Source organism: Choloepus didactylus, chromosome 9 (genome assembly GCF_015220235.1).
Source record: "Choloepus didactylus isolate mChoDid1 chromosome 9, mChoDid1.pri, whole genome shotgun sequence".
NCBI classification, from domain to species: Eukaryota; Metazoa; Chordata; class Mammalia; order Pilosa; family Megalonychidae; genus Choloepus; species Choloepus didactylus.
This window is the reverse complement of record NC_051315.1, coordinates 80,380,147-80,404,167: the sequence shown is the minus strand read 5'-3', so window position 1 is coordinate 80,404,167 and position 24,021 is coordinate 80,380,147. Positions and strand designations below refer to the sequence as shown.

The 24,021-nt window shown below is 38.1% G+C and overlaps 1 protein-coding gene across 1 annotated transcript in view; it reads right to left on the bottom strand.

The window, feature by feature from the left end:
• Positions 1-24,021, bottom strand: part of ANKAR (ankyrin and armadillo repeat containing) — a 162,368-nt gene that overhangs the window by 90,957 nt on the left and 47,390 nt on the right. Inside the window, exons 8-11 of the mRNA XM_037850171.1 lie at positions 22,375-22,576; positions 10,069-10,277; positions 2,121-2,225; positions 544-785 (exon numbers count right to left, since the gene is read on the bottom strand). Of these exons, the coding sequence (XP_037706099.1) occupies positions 544-785; positions 2,121-2,225; positions 10,069-10,277; positions 22,375-22,576 (758 nt within the window). The remainder of the gene's footprint in view (positions 1-543; positions 786-2,120; positions 2,226-10,068; positions 10,278-22,374; positions 22,577-24,021) is intronic.

Here is a 24,021-nt window from a genome sequence, read left to right as displayed (position 1 = left end):
TAAAAAGCAGATGACAAAGAAAAAGCCAAATATGCTGCCTACAGGCACACATTTATCCTAACTCTAGCTAATTATCAAAAACAGTGGAGATTATAAGATCTAAATGAGTAAGGCTGACTAACAACCTCTGGAGATGAGGCCTGGAGGGGTATACATTTCTAATATATTTTCCAAATGATGTCAATCAACAAAGAAACCAAAAAGAAACAAAATGAGTCAGAAAAAAAACAAAAAGAAAAGAATGGGCAAAGGCAAATCAGAAAAATGAGAGCACAAAGATGGCTGAGATCATAAATATAATTTCAGATAAGGTGGAATTCAGGGAAAAATCATTAAACTTGACAAAAAAGGGTACATTTTATTATGATAAAGAACCCAATAAAGGATCATCCCTGAAGAAAACTAAAGAAAAATTTCACTTCTAAATATTTATTAAAAGATCTTAAATCAAAGAAAAGCAAACAGAATTTTGCCATTGCATAACATTCCAGCATTTATATGACAGAATTCCTCTCATATTGACAATCTATGAAAAGAACTTACGTATTTGGCAATAACATCCCTGTTTCCAAGTTGAGCAATGTCATATAGAATGAGAGCACAACGAGAATGTAGCTCAGGTTCTTCAGAAACTAGTAGGTTTATCAGGGCTGGAATGCCTCCTGCCTCTACCAAAGTATCCACTACGGATACATGGATTGAGATATTACTCAATAACCCAACTACTTTGCACTGTAATTTTATTTTGGGAATTTTTAATAGATTGATTAGGGCAGGAATGGTGCCTGCAATGAAGGGACAAAGAAAAAGCATGAATTACTTGCAACCAGTTCTTATCAATTTATCATAAGATTTATATAATGTTTATGGGCATTGCAATATAAATAACTAGCAAATAATTATATATTTATAAAATTATCATTTGAAACTACAGGAATGCACTTTACAGTATAGGCTGCTTTTGTTCATATATTTGACTTTCAAATAGCACATGTATGAATTTTTATAGTAGTAACACTAAGCCACCTTTGAAACACTGAATTTTGGTTTAAGACTACCGAGAAATATTTTGAGCTATGACATGGTAGAGTTCAGTTTGGTTTGTCACATCAACTTTGTTTGCAATTATTTGAAAATTTTATCATATTTTACCCTTATTTTATACAAGCAAGGAAAAGAAAGCACTGAATCTAGTTAAAAGCAGCATTAGCCTCATTAGTTACACTAGGTTCAAAGATGGATATCATTGGGCATGGTGAAAATAGAAAATCTGGCTTGTGGATACTCATTATAATAAATCAGTTCAATGTGAGAGAAAAGGCCACAAATGAAATGCTGAAAAACATAATGTGTGTAATTTGGGCTTTATTTATTTATTTAGCTACCTGAAATGAAGTCTATCATGACTTGTAATCCTATGGTTGGATTTTTGGACACAGAGTTTTATAGATGTCTTTATTGGAACACATTAGGAGACTACCCACAATGAAATAATTTTTAACTGATTAATTAAAAACATATTTATGGAGCATATGTGTAGTGACTACCATATTGAACAGTGCAGATAGAACATTTCCATCATTGCAGAAAATTCTACTGGGCAGTGCTATTCCCTCAACAACCCTATAATATAAGAACCATTTTATTAATGAGAAACTTGGCTTGGAGAGGCCAAACAATTAGCCTAAGTTCTAAATGCAGAGCTGGTTACAAACTCAGGCCTAACTTTAAATCTGCTATTTTGAGTTTTAAAAAAATAAATAGTGTAAGTACAGAATAAGGATAATTTGGCTAGATGATTATATATATAAAAAAAGAGCTGGAGCCTTCTAAGTGAAAGTAAACATAAAAGGTAATATGTACAGTAATTTAATATCTCTAAGTTGGCAAACTTTTAGAGAAATGGAATTAATATAATTTTTTGATACTGTGTCAAGGGGGAAATAAAATATAAGGTTGACAGGTAAAGGGAGTGATCTTAGAAAAAAGAAAAAGAAACTTAAAATTGACTATAATGTTTACTCCACAATGAAAAATAATTTTAAAGTGATTGACCTGAATATAATATAATAATACATAAAATAGCATAGGCAAAAGATAGATAATAGATTTTGCATCACCTGCATCCAAAATACATTTCCAGTATTGATCGTTTGCTAAGCAAATTACTTCTAAAGACATGATGGCCATCATCCTTTGTTTATAGCTTTCACACTGCAACATTTCTGACAGGTATTCAACAGAAAAACACAAGCTGTAATTTCACAAGAGGCAACGGAATGATTGATTCTGTTTCTGTACAAGCCTAGTGAAGCCAAGTGTTGAGATCATCACCATCAGCACCCAATGACATTCATTAAAATTCCCCATGGTGCATGACACTGCATGAGGTGCTGAACAAATATAGACACCCATGGTCTTTCAGGCTTATAATCTATATACTAAATGAAGAAATCCTGGAATTCTTTATCCTTGGTCTGAATGATTTAGATTTGCAAGTGACCTAGTTCAAACTCACTTAGAAAACAGTATACCTCTCTCTTGCCTGAAATCAGTTGTTGAATAAGATTTAAGTATAGGTTTTCAAGGATGGCAAAGTAAACCAACATTATCATCAATATAAATGTAATGTCCATTTTATATAGGATGTTTTATATATTTCATGACTACTTTAAAAAATCTTCAATGAACTTATACTTCAAAGAGAAAGATAATACAAATACACATGCTTCCAAACAGTGCTTATGGTACAAGAAAAACACCAAATATGTTCCTGACTCCTACTTTGGCTAGATGAATCACCCTCTCTTTTAAAATTCAGCTTCCACTCCAACAGCTAATCCTGGAGCCTTCTAATAAACTTTGACTAAATCCTCTCTTACCCATCGTGGAAATGGGCAGTGTGAAGAGGGAGAGTTATTCCAGGGTGCAAGTTAGAGGCAGTGGCCAGATGCACACTGCTTATTACTCTGTTCATGTCATTATCAGGACTTCCCATTAAAGCCTGTGAGAAGCCCTGGCCTTTGGGAAATTTTTGTGCTATTAGGCTAGTCCTGTTAGAGGTCAGAGCTTCCTATTACTGAAGGGGAATTTGCAATGGTTTAGTCTACTAAAAGTAATGGGATGGTCATTTCAGGTCCTCCTAAAAAAAAGACTAAGATTGTATATAAGTACATAAATACTTCTTGAAGCAGTAACCAGCCAATTCCAAGATTAAGTATTGAACCAGCTTTGAAATTAAGTATTCAGACTTCTTGAATCATTAGAATGGGGTTGAAAATCTTTAAATATATCTGGCCCCATCCTTAAATAAGTTGTCGGAAAAATTTAGTTCTTATTCTCCAAATTCTTTTATTTTTCATTTAATTAATTTTTGTTTTATTAAAGTAATATATGCTCATGATTAAAAGAGTTAAACATTATTAAAAGGACTATAACAAAATTTAATGGTTCCTTGCATCACCCTTCCAACTCTCCTCAGTTCATCTCTCCAGAAATAACCACTTCAGATTCTTTCCCTATACCTTCTGTGATTTACATATCTTATTTCTAAATATTTGTATACACTGCTACCCTTTTGATACACTGATTTTAGAAATCAAAGATTGTTATGGTTAATGGGAAACTAGCACTTTTACTTTTCCAGTTTCCTGGACCTTTCTCTCATCTGTTTGTAGGGGAGAATGCTAGAATTTCAGACTCCACAGACAGCACTCCCGCCTGATGCTGCCAGTTCCTGAAACTTTTGAGGAGTTGGTGTGAGTCAGGGATGTTCTCAGTTTTCCCACTGCTGGTTTGCAATCATTTTTTCCATCTGCTAACTCCTGAAACTTGATTATCTGTTTCTGTCTTCCAGTATCTTATTGCTGTTGTATCCTTTCTTGTTCTCCATTGTATGCTTGTCTGCTACTGCTGCTGCTATTATTATATAATCTCCATATAGTTTTAGTGGTACTTTGGAAGGAGTAAAATTGGATGTGTACATTCAATTGGCTTCTTAATCCTTACCTTAGAATACTTCTGGCTGGTTGAATAAATTTTTTTTTTTTAAATCCCAGATTTTTTACAAAACATTTATCAAAATAGAAAGATGTTGCTGAATTTGACTCTAAAATTAGGAAGAAAGGAATAAACTAGAAGAAATCTTTTCCATTAAACTTTCATTTTCTCCCTACTTTCACTCTTTTTTTTTTTTTTTTTTTTGAGACATGAGCTTTTATTATAGGGCTTACCTACAGGGTGGGGAAGTCGAGCCACATTGCCCTGAAATCAGGAGCTTCCCTGGATGGATTCAGGAGCTGCTCTGAATGGCAGCCAGTTCAGAGCACAACGTGGAAGGAGTCCATGCTTTGGAGGGGCTGAATAAACTGGTTATAAGGGCTTGACATTCCAATGGGTATGAGAGCATTAAGGCAGGGAGCAGGGAGTGGGGTCATGCAATGTAGGGAGAGGTTGATTGTAATCAACAGGGAGGAGGGGAAGATTTTAGAGATAACAGTATCTCAGTGAGTCTCAGGGAGGAGGTATAGTTTTGGGTATAGATTACAGATAGCAACTGATACTGTGAGGAGAACAGGTCCTAGGTCAAGCAAACTGCTGTGTGCAGTTTTCAAGACACTTGGGGGCCAGGGGCTCCCACATTCCACTCACAAACAAAAATTTGTGTTGACCATAGGACAGACATTGCATCCATAATTCACAACAATACAGTGAACAGCAAAGTACAAATAAACAAGTATATATGGACAGTAATCCCCTTGGCATCATGGCCAAGTTAAAGAATTGTACCATTTGGACAAAGGATTATCAGATAAATGTTCAAAATGATCTGGCATGTGATCAAGAGCTTGTGTTACATTTTGTGAGTTATCAGATACATATATATGACACTGAATATTAATTAAAGCACAGGTACATCTGGGACTAAAATAGCTAAAGGATAAAACTACCAGGCAGTCTGCTTTAATCTATATCTAGTTTTTTTTTTTTATCATTTCCTAACTTTGTCCACAGAAATAAATTTCCCTTTCTGCAAACTTTCTGCAACTTTCTATAACCATCTAGATTTTTGTCCTACATTTTCTCTTTTCCATTCTGAAACAACCAGTCATTTAGGACAAAACTACTTTCTTTATCCTTTTCATACAAAGCATTCTTTATACGTCTTATACTTAAGTTACCAAAATAATTTTGAAAACCATTTTCAAGCAGACATTCTATAGCATATAATTACCACTAAAACTAAAACTTGTTGGAATAATGCTAAATACAGCACTTTAGTTAATGCATTACTGAAACAGTAATATACAGTTTTTTAACAAGAATCAATAGCACACATAGGAACTATATAAATATATATATATATACTGAGTTTTCATTAGTGGATAGAAGAATTCCAGGTGAGGGTTTTTTTGTTTTGTTTTGTTTTTTCAATGCCATATTTTCTTCCCCTGCAGGGAGCCCTTCGGGTCAAATCTACAATTAGTTTGGGGTTGCAAAGTTACGCATACTGTTCCCTAGGGCATGGGGGCCCCAGTTGGGGAATACAAATAACCTTTGGCACAGTAAATACCCCATGGGCTTAGGATTCTCAACCAGCTTAGCTGCACGGCCAGAACCAGAGCCAATTGACCTTATTTTCCCCAGTTTCTAGTGTTGGTGGCACAGGCAAGAGCAGATTATTTTCCTTGCCTTGCTGCCGCTTGAAGGCAGCTGGCCCCCCCTTATTTGAATTCATAAGGCTTGCCTGGGCCCCTTGCCTACCATTTCCATAGGCACAGGAGCTGCTGCTTTGGGTCTGGAGTCAATGCTGGTACAGTCATCAAGTCCATTGTTGTAAGGAGTTTCTATCATCCTTTCAGTGTTCCTTTAAAAGGCCATACATTCTTTCAATTAACCCAGTTGCTGGGGGATTATAGGGCAAGTGAAAAGTCCAAAGGACATTATGTTCTGTAGCCCAGGCCTGGTTTAAGTGCCCAGTGAAGAGGGTCCCCCTATCGCTGTCCATGTATGTGGGGACCCCAGAAAGGGCACTTAATTTTTTTTTAAGCTACACATGGTAGCTCACTAGTTGGCCTTGACCCCTGGGAAGGACAGCAGCAGTCCTGTAGCTGTATCTACAATGGTGAAGATGTATTTTGCCCCTTTGGACAGAGGAATGGGGCCAATATAGTCTACTTGCCACTAGGTGAGAGGAATCTGGTCTCGGCTGATGGGTCCAAGTTGGTGAGGAAGCATTCTGGGCCATCGCAGCAAGCAGGAGGAGCTAGCATCCTCTACTCCTTTTAACTCTTGTCAGGTTTTAGGAAGCTGAAACTGCTGCACCAGCTTCCACAGGGTCTGGTACCCATGGCCTCAGTTTTCCAATACAGCCATTAGGTCACCTCATGCATCATTGCTGTTAGGTTGTGGAATTTTGCTAGGGCATCTGCAGCTGCATTACCTGGCAATGAGTTAACATTATGGGCAGAAATATGGAAAGCAATTACCTTACATTTCTGGCAGGCCATCCAGATGTCTTCCCACAGTTCCTTCCCCCATAGGGGGTGGTCAACCACCATCCATTGCTTCTGCTTCCACGTGGCCATCCATCCATCCATCTAACATATATCTGTTAGGCCTCGATATATGGCCCAGTTATCTGAGCAGACAGTCAAGGTGTCTCCTGGTTCATGGACAATTACTATCCATACAGCCTGCAGCTCAGCCCACTGGCTGCTCTGCAAAGTTCCAGTCTCCCACCAGGTGATGTCAGTACTTGGCTGGACAGTCATGGCTGTCCAGATAGCATGTTGCCCAAGTGCCAATCCATCAGTATACCATGCAGAGTCAGGTATACTCCCTTGCCCATCAATGGTGGGCATGGAGGAGCCACCTCAGGAGGATCAACAGGAGGCAGGGCATGCTGCTCTTCCACATGGGAGACCGGTCCTAAAATTTCATGCATCTCTGCACTCACAGGGCTACTGTTAAAAATTCAGCATCGTAGGATGCAGGCTTTCCATTTTATCAGCATGCTTAGCTGAGCACTCCCCAAATGGGGCTTATTTATAGTCTCCTGTGTCCACCCCTGTATGAGTGTGGCCACTGGGCACCTTTGGGTTAAACCCTTCCACTTGTAACAGAGCATTATAAGCCGCACACAATTGTTTTTCCAAAGGGTTATATCTGAGTTCTATGCCCTTCCAAAGTTGGGACCAGAATCTAATGGTTACACATTTAGCCTGTTGCCTTTGCCACAAACCCCACCCAAAGCCAATATTGGCACTGCCACATCCAATTCACAGGATATATGGAGTCCATCCCCCTTAAAGCCTGTGCTTGTACTTTTATAAACACAGCCTGCTGTGGAAAATCCCATTCTCATGCTTTTCCTTTTCTGATTAGGGTGTACAGAAGTTTTAAAATTTCTAAATATAGTATAAACAGTTTCCAATAACCTAATAAACCAAGAAAAGCTATTAATTGTTTAGAAGTTAGCAGTATAGGAGAACTTTGTATTTTAACAACAACAGCTAAAGGAATAGCTTTAGTTTTACCCAACCAGACAATACCCAAGAACTTGATAGAATGTACAGGCTCTTGTAATTCACTTTGATTTATCACCCATCCTCAACTTTCAAGGTGGGTCACCATTGTGCTAGCAGCAATTTCTAGTTCTGGAAAAGAATTACTGGGTAGCATGATATCATCATTATAGTGAAACATAGGGGGTGTCCTTTTCTTTAAATCTTGTGCTACCAGTCCACAGCAGATGGTGGGACTGTGGAGGTATCCTTGTGGAAGCACAGCAAATGTCCATTGTTGGTTTTCCCACATGAAGGTGGATGCAGTCTGGCTGAAGGGATCTAAAATACTAAAATAAGCTTTGACAAGGTTTAACACAAAGTGAAATTGGCTTAACTGAGCACTCATATCCTGCAACAAGGTAGCTATATGTGACACAGCTGCAAACAAAGAAGTTATTAAATTAAGTTCAATATAATTAATAGTCATTTACCATTAGTTTTTTCCATTGGCCAGACAGGGCTATTAAATGACCCCGGTAATTTATACTGATATATTGCCACAGAACATCTGGGGGAAGGCACCTTTTGTTGGACCACAGGATGTGCATGCTTACTTTCCTCAGTTTTAATTTCCCGGTCAGACACGAGCTCATCATCTTTTGATGAGGAATCAATAGGGTCCCACACTTTAGGGTTCCAGCAGTCAGGGGAAGCTAGGGTATACCTAACTGGCCCTTTGGGCAGCTTATGCCCTCTTACTCTAGTGTACTGGCATGTCAGTATTTCTAAACTTTTATCCAGAGTGTCTTTCAATTCAGCTTGGGTCAATTGCATATCCCTTTCTAACTTCAATTCTTCTTCTAAGCAGCAGACTGCAGCATCAGCCATTAAGGCCTTTTCTGTAACTGCACAAAGCCTCCAAGAATGGCCAGGCTACTGCTGTAGCAGTCTGGTGGCTTTCCTTTTTCTCATGAAATCCTACTAGTCCTGCAGCCTGTAGCAGGAGAGCTATTAGTCCAGCTGGGGAGTCATATGCATCTCCATACTCCCTCAGCAGACCCCATTTATCAGGGGGGTAGCCACCCCTCCCCACATAAGTGTCACAAGCTACCGCAGTATCCCACCTGGGGACTTCCCCTTTCCTTTCCCCAAGTTCATGTCATCAGTGGCTGGGATTTCTTTAGTCTCTAGGCTGGCTTGCCAATTGTCATGGTGCAAGATGGCTTTTGTAGCCAAAGGACTAAAGAAAGCACTGGACGCATTCTGAGACATAAGCTTTTATTATAGGGCTTACCTACAGAGTGGGAAAGTCAAGCCACATTGCCTGGAAATCAGGAGCTTCCCTGTATGGATTCAGGAGCTACTCTGAATGGCAGCCAGTTCAGAGCACAATGTGGAAATAGTCCACCTCTTTTCCTTTTAAAATTCACTTTTTTAAAAACCACTTTTTATTGTAGTAACAATTATACAGCACAAAATTTCCTATTTTAGCCAAATTCAAGTGTACAATTCAGTAGTATTAGTTATATTCACAAAATGGTGCTACCATCACCAACCAATCCATTAACCCTACCTTTTTCAACTTCTCAAACACAAACTATTCACCCATTAAGCCATAACTCCCTCCTTCTGCTCTTCCCTCTTCCCCCTCCCACCCCGTCCTACTCTGGGCCCTGGTAACCTATAAACCACCATCTGTATCTATGAATTTTATTTCTTCTAGGTATTTCATTTAAGTGACATTATACAATGTCTTTTTGTATCTAGCTTATTTCACTCAACATGATGTCTTCAAGTTTCATCCCTGTTGTTGCATTCATCAGAACTTCATTTCATTTTACAGCTGAATAATATTCTATTGTATGGATATAACACATTTTGTTTATCCATTCATCTACTGATGGACACTTAGGCTGCTTTCACCTTTTGACTTTTGTGAATATTTCTGCCATAAATGTTAATGTGTACATATCTTTTCGAGTCCCTGTTTTTGAATCTTTTGAGTATATATCAAGAAGTGAGATTGCCAGATCATATGGTAATTCTATTTTAAATTTCCTGAGGAGCTGCCAGATTTCCATAATGGCTGTGCCATTCTACAGTGCAACCAGCAATGTATAAGGGTTCCTCTTTCTCTGCATCCTTGCCAGCACTTACCTTTTTCTGTTTTTTGTTTTGCTTTGTTTTATTTTTAAATAATAGCCATCTAGTGGGTGCAAAGTGGTATCTCATTGTGGTTAAAATTCATTCTTTTTTTCATGGAGAAGAGGAGAGTTAGTGTTTGGAGAAAGTTGGAAAGTAAAATTTTAATTTTGTAAAATGTAGGTCACAGATCTTTGATTTTAATTTAGGAACAACACTACTTCTGCAAACACAGAAATATAGCTCAACATTATCTGTATATATGGTTTTAATTTATATAGTGCTTTATTTCATGATTTTTAAGTGTTTAAATATGGTATGCATTCTTTCATTTGCTCTATCTCAATCAGTATCAATAATTAAACTAAATAATAATCAAAACATTTATTTGAGAATAGATTATGTAGTCTCTACTCACCTACCAAAGTTTTCCAAACTGGGAGTTCAGGAATATTTAACGCTATTATATGCTTGAGAACCTCTGTGTGAAAGGTTAGCACTGATAAATGAATTATATTATTTCCTTTAATATCTGTTTTTCTCCAGTTAGCACCAAGAGAAAATAGGTACTGAATAGTATCCAATGCTCCTGAAGTAGCAGCAAGTAAGAGTGGAGTACACTGATTCCTAAAAAATCAAGGAACATATTATAATTGAGCACACATTACACTGTCAAATTTTCTTTTTGTACAACTATTCAAATTGCTATTGGAGCAAGTCTGATTTATTTCATTACCTTCTCTTACTATTGCATTCTTGTCCTCTGTATGTCACATGTAAACAAACAGATTTTCCTAATACTCTCACCTCAGCTGTCCTTACCCCATCTCCCAAACTAATTATCATGCCTTGTAATTTGTTCAGAAGTGGATAATGCTCAAAGTTCTTAGGATACACTGTCCCATCTAATCCTTACAACTCAATGAATCAAGGAAAAAGCAAAGAAACTATTATCAGCTCATTTTACCAGTGATGAAATTGAGGCTCAGATAGTATTCAAAACCGTTTCTTCAGATTTCATGTCCAGTTCTCAAATTCCAGCTTCCTCATTGTGGCAGAAATTTCTCAAAAAGTCATCTGCTTCTTGGATAGTGACAACTTTTGGGTTGGGCACATGGCTATCTAGTCAAATATTACATTTCCCAGCTTCCCTTATGTATACATACAGCCATATGACTAGGTTTGGCCAATAGGATGTTAATGGAAGTTATACGGACAACTTCCTAAAGAGAAAAAGAGAGCACTATAACTTTTTCTCACTCCTCCTTCTCATGGCTAGAATGAAAACATGATAATGGAAGCAGAAGTTGCCATTTTGGACCATGATAACAGAATCCACATATTAAGGAACAACAAAATAGAGGAAGCCTGGGTCCCTGATATAGTCAATCATTATGCTAGTCCTGGACCCATGACCCAGACTTTTCATGAGAGAGAATGACATGTTTTTCTTGTTCAAACCACCATATTTGGGGGCCTCTTTGTCACAGCAGATTTAACTGTATTTTAACTAATATATCCACTGACTGACAAAGCAACCTTAAGCAAAACTGTATTTTTCTTCACCTGTGAAAAAAATGAAGGTAATAACTACCACCTGACAGTGTTGGTGTGAAAGTTAAAAAAGATACATAGCACAGTCTTGATATATAGTCCCCCTTGCTTTTTCCTTTCACCGTATCTCTGCCTCAATCACTATTTCCTTTATCCTTATAATCCATGGCTTTCTCTCCTCATGAAAACCCCTTCCTCTTCCTGTCTGCCTTGAACTCTCACCTCCATCCATCCACAATACTCTCCCCTGCCTCTTTTTTCCTGGACCCTGGGAAACTTCTACTCCTTTTTGAGTAAACATGTCCTCACTTTCTCCCTTTTCTATTTCAATAAAACTGTTCTCCTGCTGCTTTCTTTCTCCTAATCATGGGTAGGAATAAAGATTACTTCTACTTCTAGCACCATCCTTCTGATTTTCTTCATTTCAAAAACATGGCTATCAAATTATATTACCCTTTCCAATGCCATCTTGCCATTGCCGTTGCCCTCTGCCCTCTTCCATAACTGTCCTAACTCTGGCATTGCCTCACTAACACATCTCTTCTTTTTTTTATTTTTTAATTCATTTTTTTATTTTTATTTTTTTAAATTTTCTTTTATTTTGAAATAAATTCAAAGTTATAGGAACAGTCGCAAAAACAATACAAACCCCATACACAGAACTCCAGCATACCCTGACCCCCTCCCCTGATACCCCAATCCACCAACTTTAACATGCTGTCACACCGGTATTTCTTTCCCTCCCTCCCTCCCTTCCTCCCTATCTATCATCCATCATCTATTGCTCTGTCTTCTGAATGTATGAGAGCTAGCTGCACCCATCCCTGAACAAACACTGTAATTCACATGTACAATTCCCATGAACAAGGACATTCTTTTATGCAATGCCATTAAATGCAGCTAAGAAGTACTAAAGACTCAACATTGATACAAAACATACATTCTATATTTCCTTTTTTTTTCCCCCTATATCTCAACTGTGTCCCTTTGAGCCTCCTGTCCTCCATCCTTAGATCCCATCCAGGGTCATCCTTGGCATTCAATTGTCATCTATTTAGACTGTCCTTTTTTTTTTTTTTTTTTTCTCAATTGTGGAAACATATATACAGCCTAAATCTTCCCATTCTACCTCCTCCCTAGCTTTCCATTAGTGGGATTAATCACATTTAGAATTTTGTAATGCTATCTCTTTCCCACTATCCATTACTAGAAATTTCCCTTCACCTCAAACAGCAACGCTACACTCATTTCTTAACTCCCCATTGCTCCTTCCCCCATTTCTCTTTACTCATACTCTACTTTTCATCTCTATGGTCATATTCTCTGATAATTTCTTTGTGTTTACTGTGGGGCTTAAAATTAAACTCTTAAATCCATAACAATCTTGTTTTTCTTTGAAACCAACTTAACTTCAATAGGACATACAAACTATGCTCCTATACTCCTCTATTCCCCCACCTTTATATATTTCTTGTCAAAACTTACATATTTTACATTGAGTTCAAAACCACCGATTCGTCATTCGAGTTTGTGTATTTTATATCATGTAGGAAGTAAATAGTGGAGTTACAATTCACAAATTATTGACTTCTATTTGTATTCCATTTTGGTCAGAGAATGTGCTTTGAGTATATCCATTTTTTTTTTTTTTAATTTATTGAGGCTTGTTTTATGTTCCAGCATATTAGTCCATTCTGGAGAAAGATCCATGATCACTAGAGAAAAATGAGAGTCTTCGTAATTTGGTATGTAAGGTTCTATATATGTCTGTTAAAATTCTCTATATCTCTTTCTCCTTTCTTTGTTTCTCTGTTGGTAGGGCTCCCTGTAGTATCTGAAGTAGGGCATGTCTTTTATTAGCAAAATCTCTCAGCATCTGTTTGTCTGTGAAAAATTTAAGTTCTCCCTCAAATTTGAAGGAGAGTTTTGCTGGATAAAGTATTCTTGTTTGGAAATTTTTCTCTCTCAGAATTTTAAATATGTCATGCCACTGCCTTCTCGCCTCCCTGGTGGCCGCTGAGCAGTCACAACTTAGTCTTATGCTGTTTCCTTTGTATGTGGTGAATTGCTTTTCTCTTGCTGCTTTCAGAACTTGCTCCTTCTCTTCAGTATTTGACAGTCTGATTAGAATATGTCTTGGAGTGGGTTTATTTGGATTTATTCTATTTGGAGTTCACTGGGCATTTACACTTTGTGTATTTATATTGTGTAGAAGGTTGGGGAAGTTTTCCCCAACAATTTCTTTGAATACTCTTTCTAGACCTTTACTCTTCTCTTCCCCTTCTGGGACACCAATGGGTCTTAAGTTTGGACGTTTTATTTTATCTGTTGTATCCCTGAGATCCATTTTGATTTTTTTGTTTTTTTCTCCATTCTTTCTTTTGTTCTTTCATTTTCTGTTCTGTGGACTTCTAGGACACTGAGTCATTGTTCAACTTCCTCTAATCTTGTATTTTGAGTATCCAGAGTCTTTTTAATTTGTCCAGCAGTTTCTTTTATTTCCATAAGATCTTCTATTTTTTTATTTACTCTTGTAATGTCTTCTTTATGCTCTTCTAGGGTCTTCTTTATGTCCCTTATATCCTGTTCCATGGTCTTCTTCATGTCCTTTATATCCTTTGCCATAATATATATTCTTGTGATATGTGGGGAAATGATTCTTGTGGGATTCAGTTGGTGAACTCAATTTGGGTGTGTTGCTGGAGCCATCCGTCCTGAATGTGGGGCATATGTCCTGGAGGCTAGGGAGGCAGGGCAGCTTTAATAGTCAAACCTCCCAGGTGTTCCTGGAGATTCAAGGCTTGTAAGAGTCTAAGCCTTCATTTCAGTTCTGTCCCCGATCCTCTCGGACGCTGACCCACAAACCACTGGCATTGACGTAGCGTCCCTGGGTTTTCTGAGCGGGCCCCGCTTCTCAGCTGTGATCTTCCAGAACCTCTGCTGAGGGAAGGCTATACTACATCACAAGTGCACGCTGTCCCTCAAGGGCTGCTGGGCTGTACAGGGACACTCTCAGCCTGATGCAAAGATGGCTGAATGGGGCATCTCCACCCCTCCCCTCTCCTTGCACAGTTCCTCCTTCCCAGCTCAGGGACAACTGGTGCTGCTCTGGACTGTGGGCATGGCCCTGGGCAGGATTGTCTCCAGCCCGCTGGGGACCATCTGCAAGCAGCAGGGTTTCTTTCTCCTTCTGGCTCTCCCCCTCTGCTCCCCTGGCCTTGAGGGACTCTGCAGCGGGCTATCCTTCATGCCAGACACTGAGAGGCCGGCTCAGACTGCTTCTGCTGTGCTTCCACTGCACAGTTTTCACCAATGCAAATGCAGCCGCTCCTCGGTTTTTCCTTTTTTATTTTTTTAAAAAAAAGAACCAGTCTGTCTTCAAACGCCAACCTCTGGCTTCCCCACACTGCAGCATGGCTGCAGGTCTTTCAGCTGGCTTACTCACTCATTTCAGAATGCAGACTCCTGTTTTCACCAAGTGGACGGTCCCTGTGGTTCCAGCAGACCTTGTCCAGCTGGTGCATCACTGAAACTGGTATTCTGGGTCACCTTCTGGTTTTTATCAAGTATTTTTCATGGAGGTGTTATTTTGCTCTGTCTCACCTAGCCACCATCTTAGGTCTATATTACTTTATTTGTATTGAGATATATTCACATACCATGCAGCCATACAAAACAAAGCATACATTCAATTGTTTATAGTACCATTATATAGTTGTGCATTCATCACCAAAATTAATTATCGACATTTTCATTACCACACACACAAAAATAATAAGAGTAAAAATTAAAGTGAAAAAGCATAATTAAAGTAAAAGAGAACACTGGGTGCCTTTTTTTTTTCCTTCCCCCATTTTTCTACTCATCCATCCATAAACTAGACAAAGGGGAGTGTGGTCCATAAGGCTTTCCCAATCACATTGTCATAAGCTACATTTTTATACAATCGTCTACAACATTCAAGGGTTCTGGATTGTAGTTTGATAGTTTCAGGTATTTACTGCTAGCTATTCCAATTCATTAGAACGTAAAAAATGGTTGTCTATATTGTGCGTAAGAGTGCCCACCAGAGTGACCTCTCGGCTCCTTTTGGAATCTCTGCCACTGAAGCTTATTTCATTTCCTTTCACATCTCCCTTTTGGTCAAGAAGATGTTCTCCATCCCATGGTGCTGGGTCTCGATTCCTCCCTGGGAGTCATATTCCACGTTGCCAGGGAGATTCACTCCCCTGGGTGTCAGATCCCACGTAGCAGGGAGGGCAGTGATTTCACCTTTCAAGTTGGCTTAGCTAGAGAGAGAGGGCCACATCTGAGCAACAAACAGGAATTTGGGAGGAGGCTCTTAGGCACAATTACAGGGAGGCCTAGCCTCTCCTTTGCAGCAAGTCTTCCCAAGGGCAAGACTTGTGGTAGAGGACTCAGCCCATCAAACCACCAGTTCCCTATGTCTGTGAGCACATCAGCAACCATCGAAGTGGGGAAGCCCAACACCCCTGCATTCTCCACCAGCTCCTCAAGGGGGCTCTGCATATTGTTTTCATTTTTTTTAATTAACTCTTTTTTTCTTAAATCAACTATATAAAAAAAATTAAAAAAAAACATACAATAAAAAAAAAACATTTCGAACAAACCATAACAAGGGAGTAAGAAAAAGACAACTAACCTAAGATAGCTACTTTACTTCCAACATGTTCATACCCTACCTCAAGAAAATAAACTAATATAGCAACATTTCTGTGAACTTGTTCCTACCATATCCTTCAGAAATTAACAGACCATAGTCATTCCTGGGCATTCCCAGAATATTAAATTTACCCATGATAGCTTATATGTTCTTACTGGGTTATCATCTCCCCTTCCTTAATTGCTCTCTATCATTAGTTCCCCTACATTCTACATTATAAACCATTTGTTTTACATGTTTCAATGTTCACATTAGTGGTAGCATATAATACTTCTCTTTTTGTGCCTGGCTTATTTTGCTCAGCATTATATCTTCAAGGTTCATCCGTGTTGTCACATGTTTCAATGACATCGTTCCTTCTTACAGCTGCATAGTGTTCCATTGTGTGTATATACCACATTTTATTTATCCACTCATCTGTTGAAGGACATTTGGGTTGTTTCCATCTCTTGGCAATTGTGAATAATGCTGCTATGAACATTGGCATGCAGATATCTGTGCATGTCACTGCTTTCAGATCTTTTGGGTATATACCAAGAAGTGCAATTGCTGGATCAAAGGGTAACTCTATATCTAGTTTTCTAAGGAAGTGCCAGACTGACTCCCAGAGGGGCTGAACCATTATACAGTCCCACCAACAATGAATAAGAGCTCCAATTTCTCCACATCCTCTCCAGCATTTGTAGTTTATTGTTTGTTTAATGGCTCCCATTCTAATTGGTGTGAGATGGTATCTCATGGTCTTAATGTGCATCTCTCTAATAGCTAGTGAAGCTGAACATTTTTTTCATGTGTTTTTTGGCCATTTGTATTTCCCCTTCAGAGAACTGTGTCTTCATATCTTTTGCCCATTTCATAATTGGATTGTCTGTACTACTGTCATTGGGTTGTAGTATTTCTTTTTATATGCAAGATATCAGTCTTTTGTCAGATAGATGGTTTCCAAAAAATTTTTCCCATTGAGTTGGCTGCATCTTCACCTTTTTTTTTACAAATTTCTTTGAGGTACAGAAACTTCTAAGCTTGAGGAGTTCCCATTTATCTATTTTTTTCCTTTGTTGCTTGTGCTTTGGGTGTAAGGTCTAGGAAGTGGCCTTGAAGGTATTTCCCTACATTACCTTATAGGAGTTTTATGGTACTGTCTTTTATATTGAGATCTTTTGATCCACTTTAAGTTAATTTTTGTGTAGGGTGTTAGGTAGGGGTCCTCTTTCATTCTTTTGGATATGGATATCCAACTCTCCCAGCCCCATTTGTTGAAAAGACTGTTATGTCCCAGTTCAGTGGCTTTGGGGGCCTTATCAAAGATCAGTCAGCCATAGATTTGTGGGTCTATCTCCGAATTCTCAATTCGATTCCATTGATCAATATGTCTATCTTTGTGCCAGTACCATGCTGTTTTGACAACTGTGGCTTTATAATAAGCTTCAAAGTCAGGGAGTGTAAGTCCTCCACTTGTTTTTTCTTTTTTAGAGTGACTTTAGCAATTTGAGGCATCTTCCCTTTGCAAATAAATCTGATAATTAGCTTTTCCAAGTCTGCAAAGTAGGTTGTTGGAATTTTGATTGGCATTGCATTGAATCTGTAGATGAGTTTGGGTAGAATTGACATCTTAATGACATTTAGCCTTTCTATCCATGAACATGGAATATTTTTCCATCTTTTAAGGTCCCCTTCTATTTCTTTTAGTAGAGTTATGTAGTTTTCTTTGCATCGGTCTTTTACATCTTCCGTTAAGTTTATTCGTAGGTATGTGATTTTTTTATTTGCTACTGAAAATGGTATCTTTTACTTGAGTGTCTCTTCCCTTTGTTCATTGCTAGCATATAGAAACATTACTGAATTATGTTCATTAATCTTGTATCCACTACTCTGCTAAATTTGTTTATTAGCTCCAGTGGCTGTAGCTTTGATTTCTCAGGGTTTTCCAGATATAAGATCATATTATCTGCAAACAATGACAGTTTTACTTCTTCCTTTCCAATTTGGATGCCTTTTATTTCTTTGTCTTTCTGGATTGCCCTGGCTAGCACTTCCAGCACAATGTTGAATAACAGTGGTGACAGCAGGCATCTTTGTCTCATTCCCGATCTTAGAGGGAAGACTTTCAGTCTCTCACCATTGAGCAGTATGCTGGCTGTGGGTTTTTCATATATGCTCTTTATCATATTGAGGAAGTTTCCTTCAATTCCTACCTTTTGAAGTATTTTTATCAAAAAGGGATGTTGGATTTTGTCGAATGCTTTTTCAGCATCTATTGAGATGATCATTTGATTTTTCCCTTTTGATTTGTTAATGTGTTGTAATACATTGATTGATTTCCTTATGTTGAACCATCTTTGCATGCCTGGAATGAACCCCACTTGGTCATGGTGTATGACTTTTTTAATGTGTCTTTGGATTCGATTCGCAAGTATTCTGTTGAGAATTTTTGCATCTATATTCATTAGGGAGATAGGCCTGTAGTTTTCCTTTTTTTGGCATCTTTGCTTGGTTTTGGTATTAGATTGATATTAGTTTCATAAAATGAGTTAGGTAGTGTTCCGTTTTCTTTGATGTTTTGAAAGAGTTTAAGTAAGATTGGTGTCAGTTCTTTTTGGAAAGTTTGGTAGAATTCCCCTGTGAAGCCATCTGCCCTGGGCATTTATTTGTGGGAAGCTTTTTGATGACTGATTGTATCTCTTTGCTTGTGATTGGTTTGTCGAGGTCTTCTATTTCTTCTCTGGTCAGTCTCGGTTGTTTATATGTTTACAGGAAATTGTCCATTTCCTCTACATTATCCAGTTTGTTGGCATACAGTTGTTCATAGTATCCTCTTACAATTTTTTTAATTTCTTCTGGATCTGCATTAACGTCACCTTTCTCATTCCTTATTTTGCTTATATGGGTCTTCTCTCTTTCTGATTTTGTCAGTCTAGCTAGGGGCTTGTCAATGTTGTTGATCGTCTCAAAGAACAAACTTTTGGTGTTATTTATTCTCTCTATTGCTTTTTTGGTCTCTATGTCATTTATTTCTGCTTTAATCCTTGTTATTTCTTTTCTTCTACTTGGTTTAGGATTAGTTTGCTGTTCATCTTCTAGCTTCTTCAGTTGATCCATTAGTTCTTTCATTTTAGCTCTTTCTTCCTTTTTAATGTATGTGTTTAGTGCTATAAATTTCCCCCTCAATACTGCTTTTGCTGCATCCCATAGGTTTTGATATGTTGTGTTCTCATTTTCATTCATCTCTATATATTTAGTAATTTCTCTTGCTATTTCTTCTTTAACCCACTGACTGTTTAGGAGTGTGTTGTTTAACCTCCAGGTATTTGTGAATTTTCTAAGTCTCTGATGGTTATTGACTTCTGATTGTATTCCATTGTGGTCAGGGAATGTGCTTTGAATAATTTCAATTTTTTAAAATTTACCGAAGCTTGTTTTATGTCCCAGCATATGATCTATTCTGGAGAAAGTTCTGTGATCACTAGAGAAGAATGTGTATCCTGGTGATTTGGGATGTAATGTTCTATATATGTCTGTTAAATCCATTTCATTTATCAGATTGCTTAGGTTTTCAGTTTCCTTATTGGATTTTTGTCTGGTTGATCTATGTATAGGAGAGAGTGATGTGTTGAAGTCTCCCTCAATTATTGTGGAAACATCAATTGCTTCCTTTAATTTTGCCAGTGTTTGTCTCATGTATTTTTTGGCACCTTGATTGGGTGCATAAACATTTATGATTGTTATTTCTTCTTGTTGAATTGCCCCTTTTATTAGTATGTAGTGGCCTTCTTTGTCTTTCATAACATCCTTACATTGAAAGTCTATTTTATCTGAGATTAATATTGCTACTCCTGCTTTCCTGTGGCTGTAGCTTGCATGAAATATTTTTTCCACCCTTTCAGTTTCAATTTCTTTGTGTCCCTGTGTCTAAGATGAGTCTCTTGTATGCAACATATTGATGGTTCATTTTTTTTTTGATCCATTCTGCCAATCTATATCTTTTGATTGGGGAGTTTAATCCATTTACATTCAATATTATTAGTGTGAAGGCATTTCTTGAATCAGCCATCCTCTCCTTTGGTTTATGTGTGTCAGATAAATTTTTTCCCTCTCTGTCTTATTGTCCTTTAATGAACCAATATTGAATCTCCTTAGTACTGAATCTGTCTTCATATCTCTTTCTCCTTTCTTTCTTTCTCTGTTGGTAGGGCTTCCTTTAGTACCTGAAGTAGGGCAGGTCTGTTATTAGCAAAATCTCTCAGCATTTGTTTGTCTGTGAAAAATTTAAGCTCTCCTTCAAATTTGAAGGAGAGCTTTGCTGGATAAAGAATTCTTGGTTGGCAATTTTTCTCTCTCAGAATTTTAAATATGTCATGCCACTGCCTTCTTGCCTCCATGGTGGCTGCTAAGTAGTCGCAACTTAGTCTTATGCTGTTTCCTTTGTATGTGGTGAATTGCTTTTCTCTTGCTGCTTTCAGAACTTGCTCCTTCTCTTCAGTATTTGACAGTCTGATCAGAATATGTCTCAGAGTGAGTTTGGATTTATTCTATTTGGAGTTCACTTGGCATTTATGATTTGTGTATTTATGTTGTTTAGAAGGTTTGGGAAGTTTTCCCAACAATTTCTTTGAATACTCTTTCTAGACCTTTACCCTTCTCTTACCCTTCTGGAACATCAATGAGTCTTATATTTGGATGTTTTATATTATCTATCATATCCCTGAGGTCCATGATAAAACCAGATGATATGGAGAACACAATCCCAAAGACCCAAATCAAAATATCAGAAGAGACACAGTACTTGGAACAATTAATCAAAGAACTACAATCAAGGAACGAAAACGTGGTGCCATGCTCTTCTTCATGTCCTTTATATCCTGTGCCATGCTCTCATTGTTCATCTTTAGTTCTTTGATTAATTTCTCCAAATACTGTGTCTCCTCTGATCTTTTGATTTGTGTGTTTGGGCTTGGGTTTTCCACATCGTCTGTTTTTTTCATATGCTTTAAAAGTTTCTGTTGTTTTTGGCCTCTTGGCATTTGCTTAACTTGATAGAGTTCCTTAAGGACATGTAGACTGACTCAAACCCTTATCTCTAATTTTTCAGATCTACAGCTTGTTGGCGTACACTTTAACCAGCAGGTGGCATCCACAAGCCACCTATTCCCCTCAAGCGAGTTCTCCCCCACTTTGTCTTTGTGGTGAGTGGGGATGTGAGTCTTCTGGGGTCCAATTGGTGCACCAAGCTTGTGTGTGTAGTTGGTGTTGCCTGCCCTGCATATTCGGCATGTGTCTGAGTGGTTAGGGAGGGAGGGCGGCTTTAATAATCAAATCTCCCAGGTGTTCCTGGAGATTTAAAGCTGTTGCAATAGTCTAATCCTTCTGTTCAGTCTTGCCACAGTTTGTCTCTGCCACTGACCCACAAGTCCTCACCATTCTTCCATCTTGCCTTGCCTCCAACATGTCTCTTCTTATTGTCAGTAACTTTAGCATCCATGTCCTGATCACTCAGTTCCTTGTCATACCTTCATTTGTACTCCATATCTTTATTCAAGTATGGTCACACTCCTCATTAAATCCCTGTAGGAGATCTCAAAGTTGACAATCCTCCTCTCCAGAAATCCTTTGTCTCTTCCTTACAGTCACAGAAGACTTCTGACTTCTACCTCTGACATCCAATGGTTTGAACTTTTACAATTACTCATTCCTTTAGCTCCCTTCCACTCAGTCCCATTGCCAAGGTATAACAGAACCAAAAGTTGAACGCAGGTCTCTGTATTCCGTGGCTCTTTCCAGAATCTATTAGTCAGAAAATCTATTAATCTGAGGCCTTAATTTCCTGAAAAATTTCTCTTCACATCCCTCACCCCCAACCTAGAAGGGGGGTTAATTTCTTCACTAAAGAAATGGAACAATAATGTCTGTTAAGAAAATGTGTTTTTTTGAAGACCAAGGAGAACATGAATGAAACTATGCCTAAATCAGGTTCAGAGATTCAAAATGATAACCTTGTCTTTAAACTCCTAGCAACTTCTCTCAGGAGAAGTTTACCTCACCCTAAGAGTTGGTCCTCAGCTGAACTGTGAGGCAGAAAATATTTGAGAGAGTTCCGTATTTCAAAGTTATTTTCTCCATTTTAGTCTTTTTCTGACCCTAGGGTGTAACTGAGAGTAGCTTTGTCCTCCCAAGTTTCAGGCTTTTTCCAGGGCACTAAGTAATTAACTGTATAAACTAAACTGTGCAACCATACTATTGGGACAAAGTTAGGAAAAATTCCCTGTGGCTTACTCTTTATTACTCCAGAAAACATGCCTAGATTAATAGAAACTCCTGTCTATAAATTCTAAATATAAGAGTATGAGAAAAAGACAGTGACCAGGAAGGACAGGAGAGTGAGCCTTGCACAGCCTTTCAACTCACACCAATTATGCCTTTTTTTTGTCCATGAGTGGGGCAAGACATGAAAAACAAAAATTTATATTCTTAAAAATGCTAATAACTTACTCAGCTGTTGCCTCAGCTTCTAGCAAACTAGGATCCTTCCTACAGAGAGCAATGATGATGCAGACATTGTCATAAAAAGCAGCAAAGTGAATTGGCATCCAGCCTCTTTTTTCAGAGAGCATGTAATCTGCTTTGAAACAGAGCAGACAGATGGTTGCTTCTAATGAGCAAGCCTGTGCAGCCAGATGTAGAGGTGTTGGACCTAGAAAGGATCGATAATTACTTCAATGGTCAGAGGTTTAACAGAAGGCATTCCTAAAAAAATGCCCTTTTGATATCCAACCACAGGATTAAAGTGACTTTGTTTCTATAAAACATTTTCCACAAACAGTCCTTAATCAGTTTTATCCCTTGAATACTGATTAATGCTAAAACTTAAATGGCTGGCTTGAGACATTTTAAACTAAATAGAATAACATCTTTTCAATTTCTGCAGTTGAAATTTCCTGTAAACCAAATTGCTAAATAACATACTACATAGTTGAATCCCATTGTAACAGAGCTTAGAACTGTGAGACAGAAAAGTCCCAATATTAGCACTAAAAGGATTATTTTAGGCAATCTTATATTTCTTATTTAATTTGGGAAGTCTGGCAATTAATTCTTTATAATTTCAGAATAAGTAACACTGAAAATATTAAATATTTGAAAATTTAAATCAATGTATAAAACAGTCTTGTGATAGGATAAGCTATTTCTTTGTGAAACCATTTTAAAATTTAAAAAATGTTTTGTAGTAGAGAAGATCCTTTGAAATTGAACAGAAAATGCTCACTAAGGCCTCTATGTCTCTCAATCCAATGGGTGATTTTCAATTCTCATCTTACTTACCTCTCAACAGTATTTGACACTCTGACCACTTCTCCCTTTAAAATCCTCTCTTCCCTCAGCCTTTGTGATACCACACCCTTCTGTTTTTCCTCCTACCTCTGTAGCTACTCTTTTGCAGTCTCCTTTGAGTGCTTCTCATGGCCCTGATATCCAAATGAGGTTCTATTTTGGGCATTTTTCTCTTTTCAGTGACTCCATTTACTATCTATAAATTGATGATTTCCAGGATTCTCTCTCTTGACCTGATTTCTTTGAGCTCCTGATCCATATCTTCAGCATCTCACTGGACACCTTCATGCATCACCTCAAACTTAACATTTTTCCCCTCAAGTTGGTCCTCTTTCACTGTTGCCTTATCAGTGAAGGACATCATCTCGTCAGTTGTGTGAACCAGAAACCAGGAGGGCTCCTTGACAGCCCCCTTTCATCTCCATAACCAGTCCATCACCAAGTCTAAATATCCCTAGAACCTCTCTCTACTGCCACCAACCCAATCCAAGCCATAAACACCTCCTAAACTGAAATCCCCCAACCCTGACTACTCTTTCCCTTCTCCAATCCATGTTTTCAAAATGCAAATTTGATCTTTCCATCTCCCTGCTTAAAAATCTTCAGTGGATTCTGGAGGCTATCTGATCATGAGGAACAGTGGCAGGATCCACTGCTCTTCTCATCTTATACCACAAGTTATACCTGCCCCCTGCTTCTTCTTTTTATTTTGACTTTTTTATAGCTCCTCAAAAGTAGGGTGACTACACATTCCAGGTTGCACAGCAAAGTCCTGCTCTATGCCTGTTCTTGTTATCCCAACATACT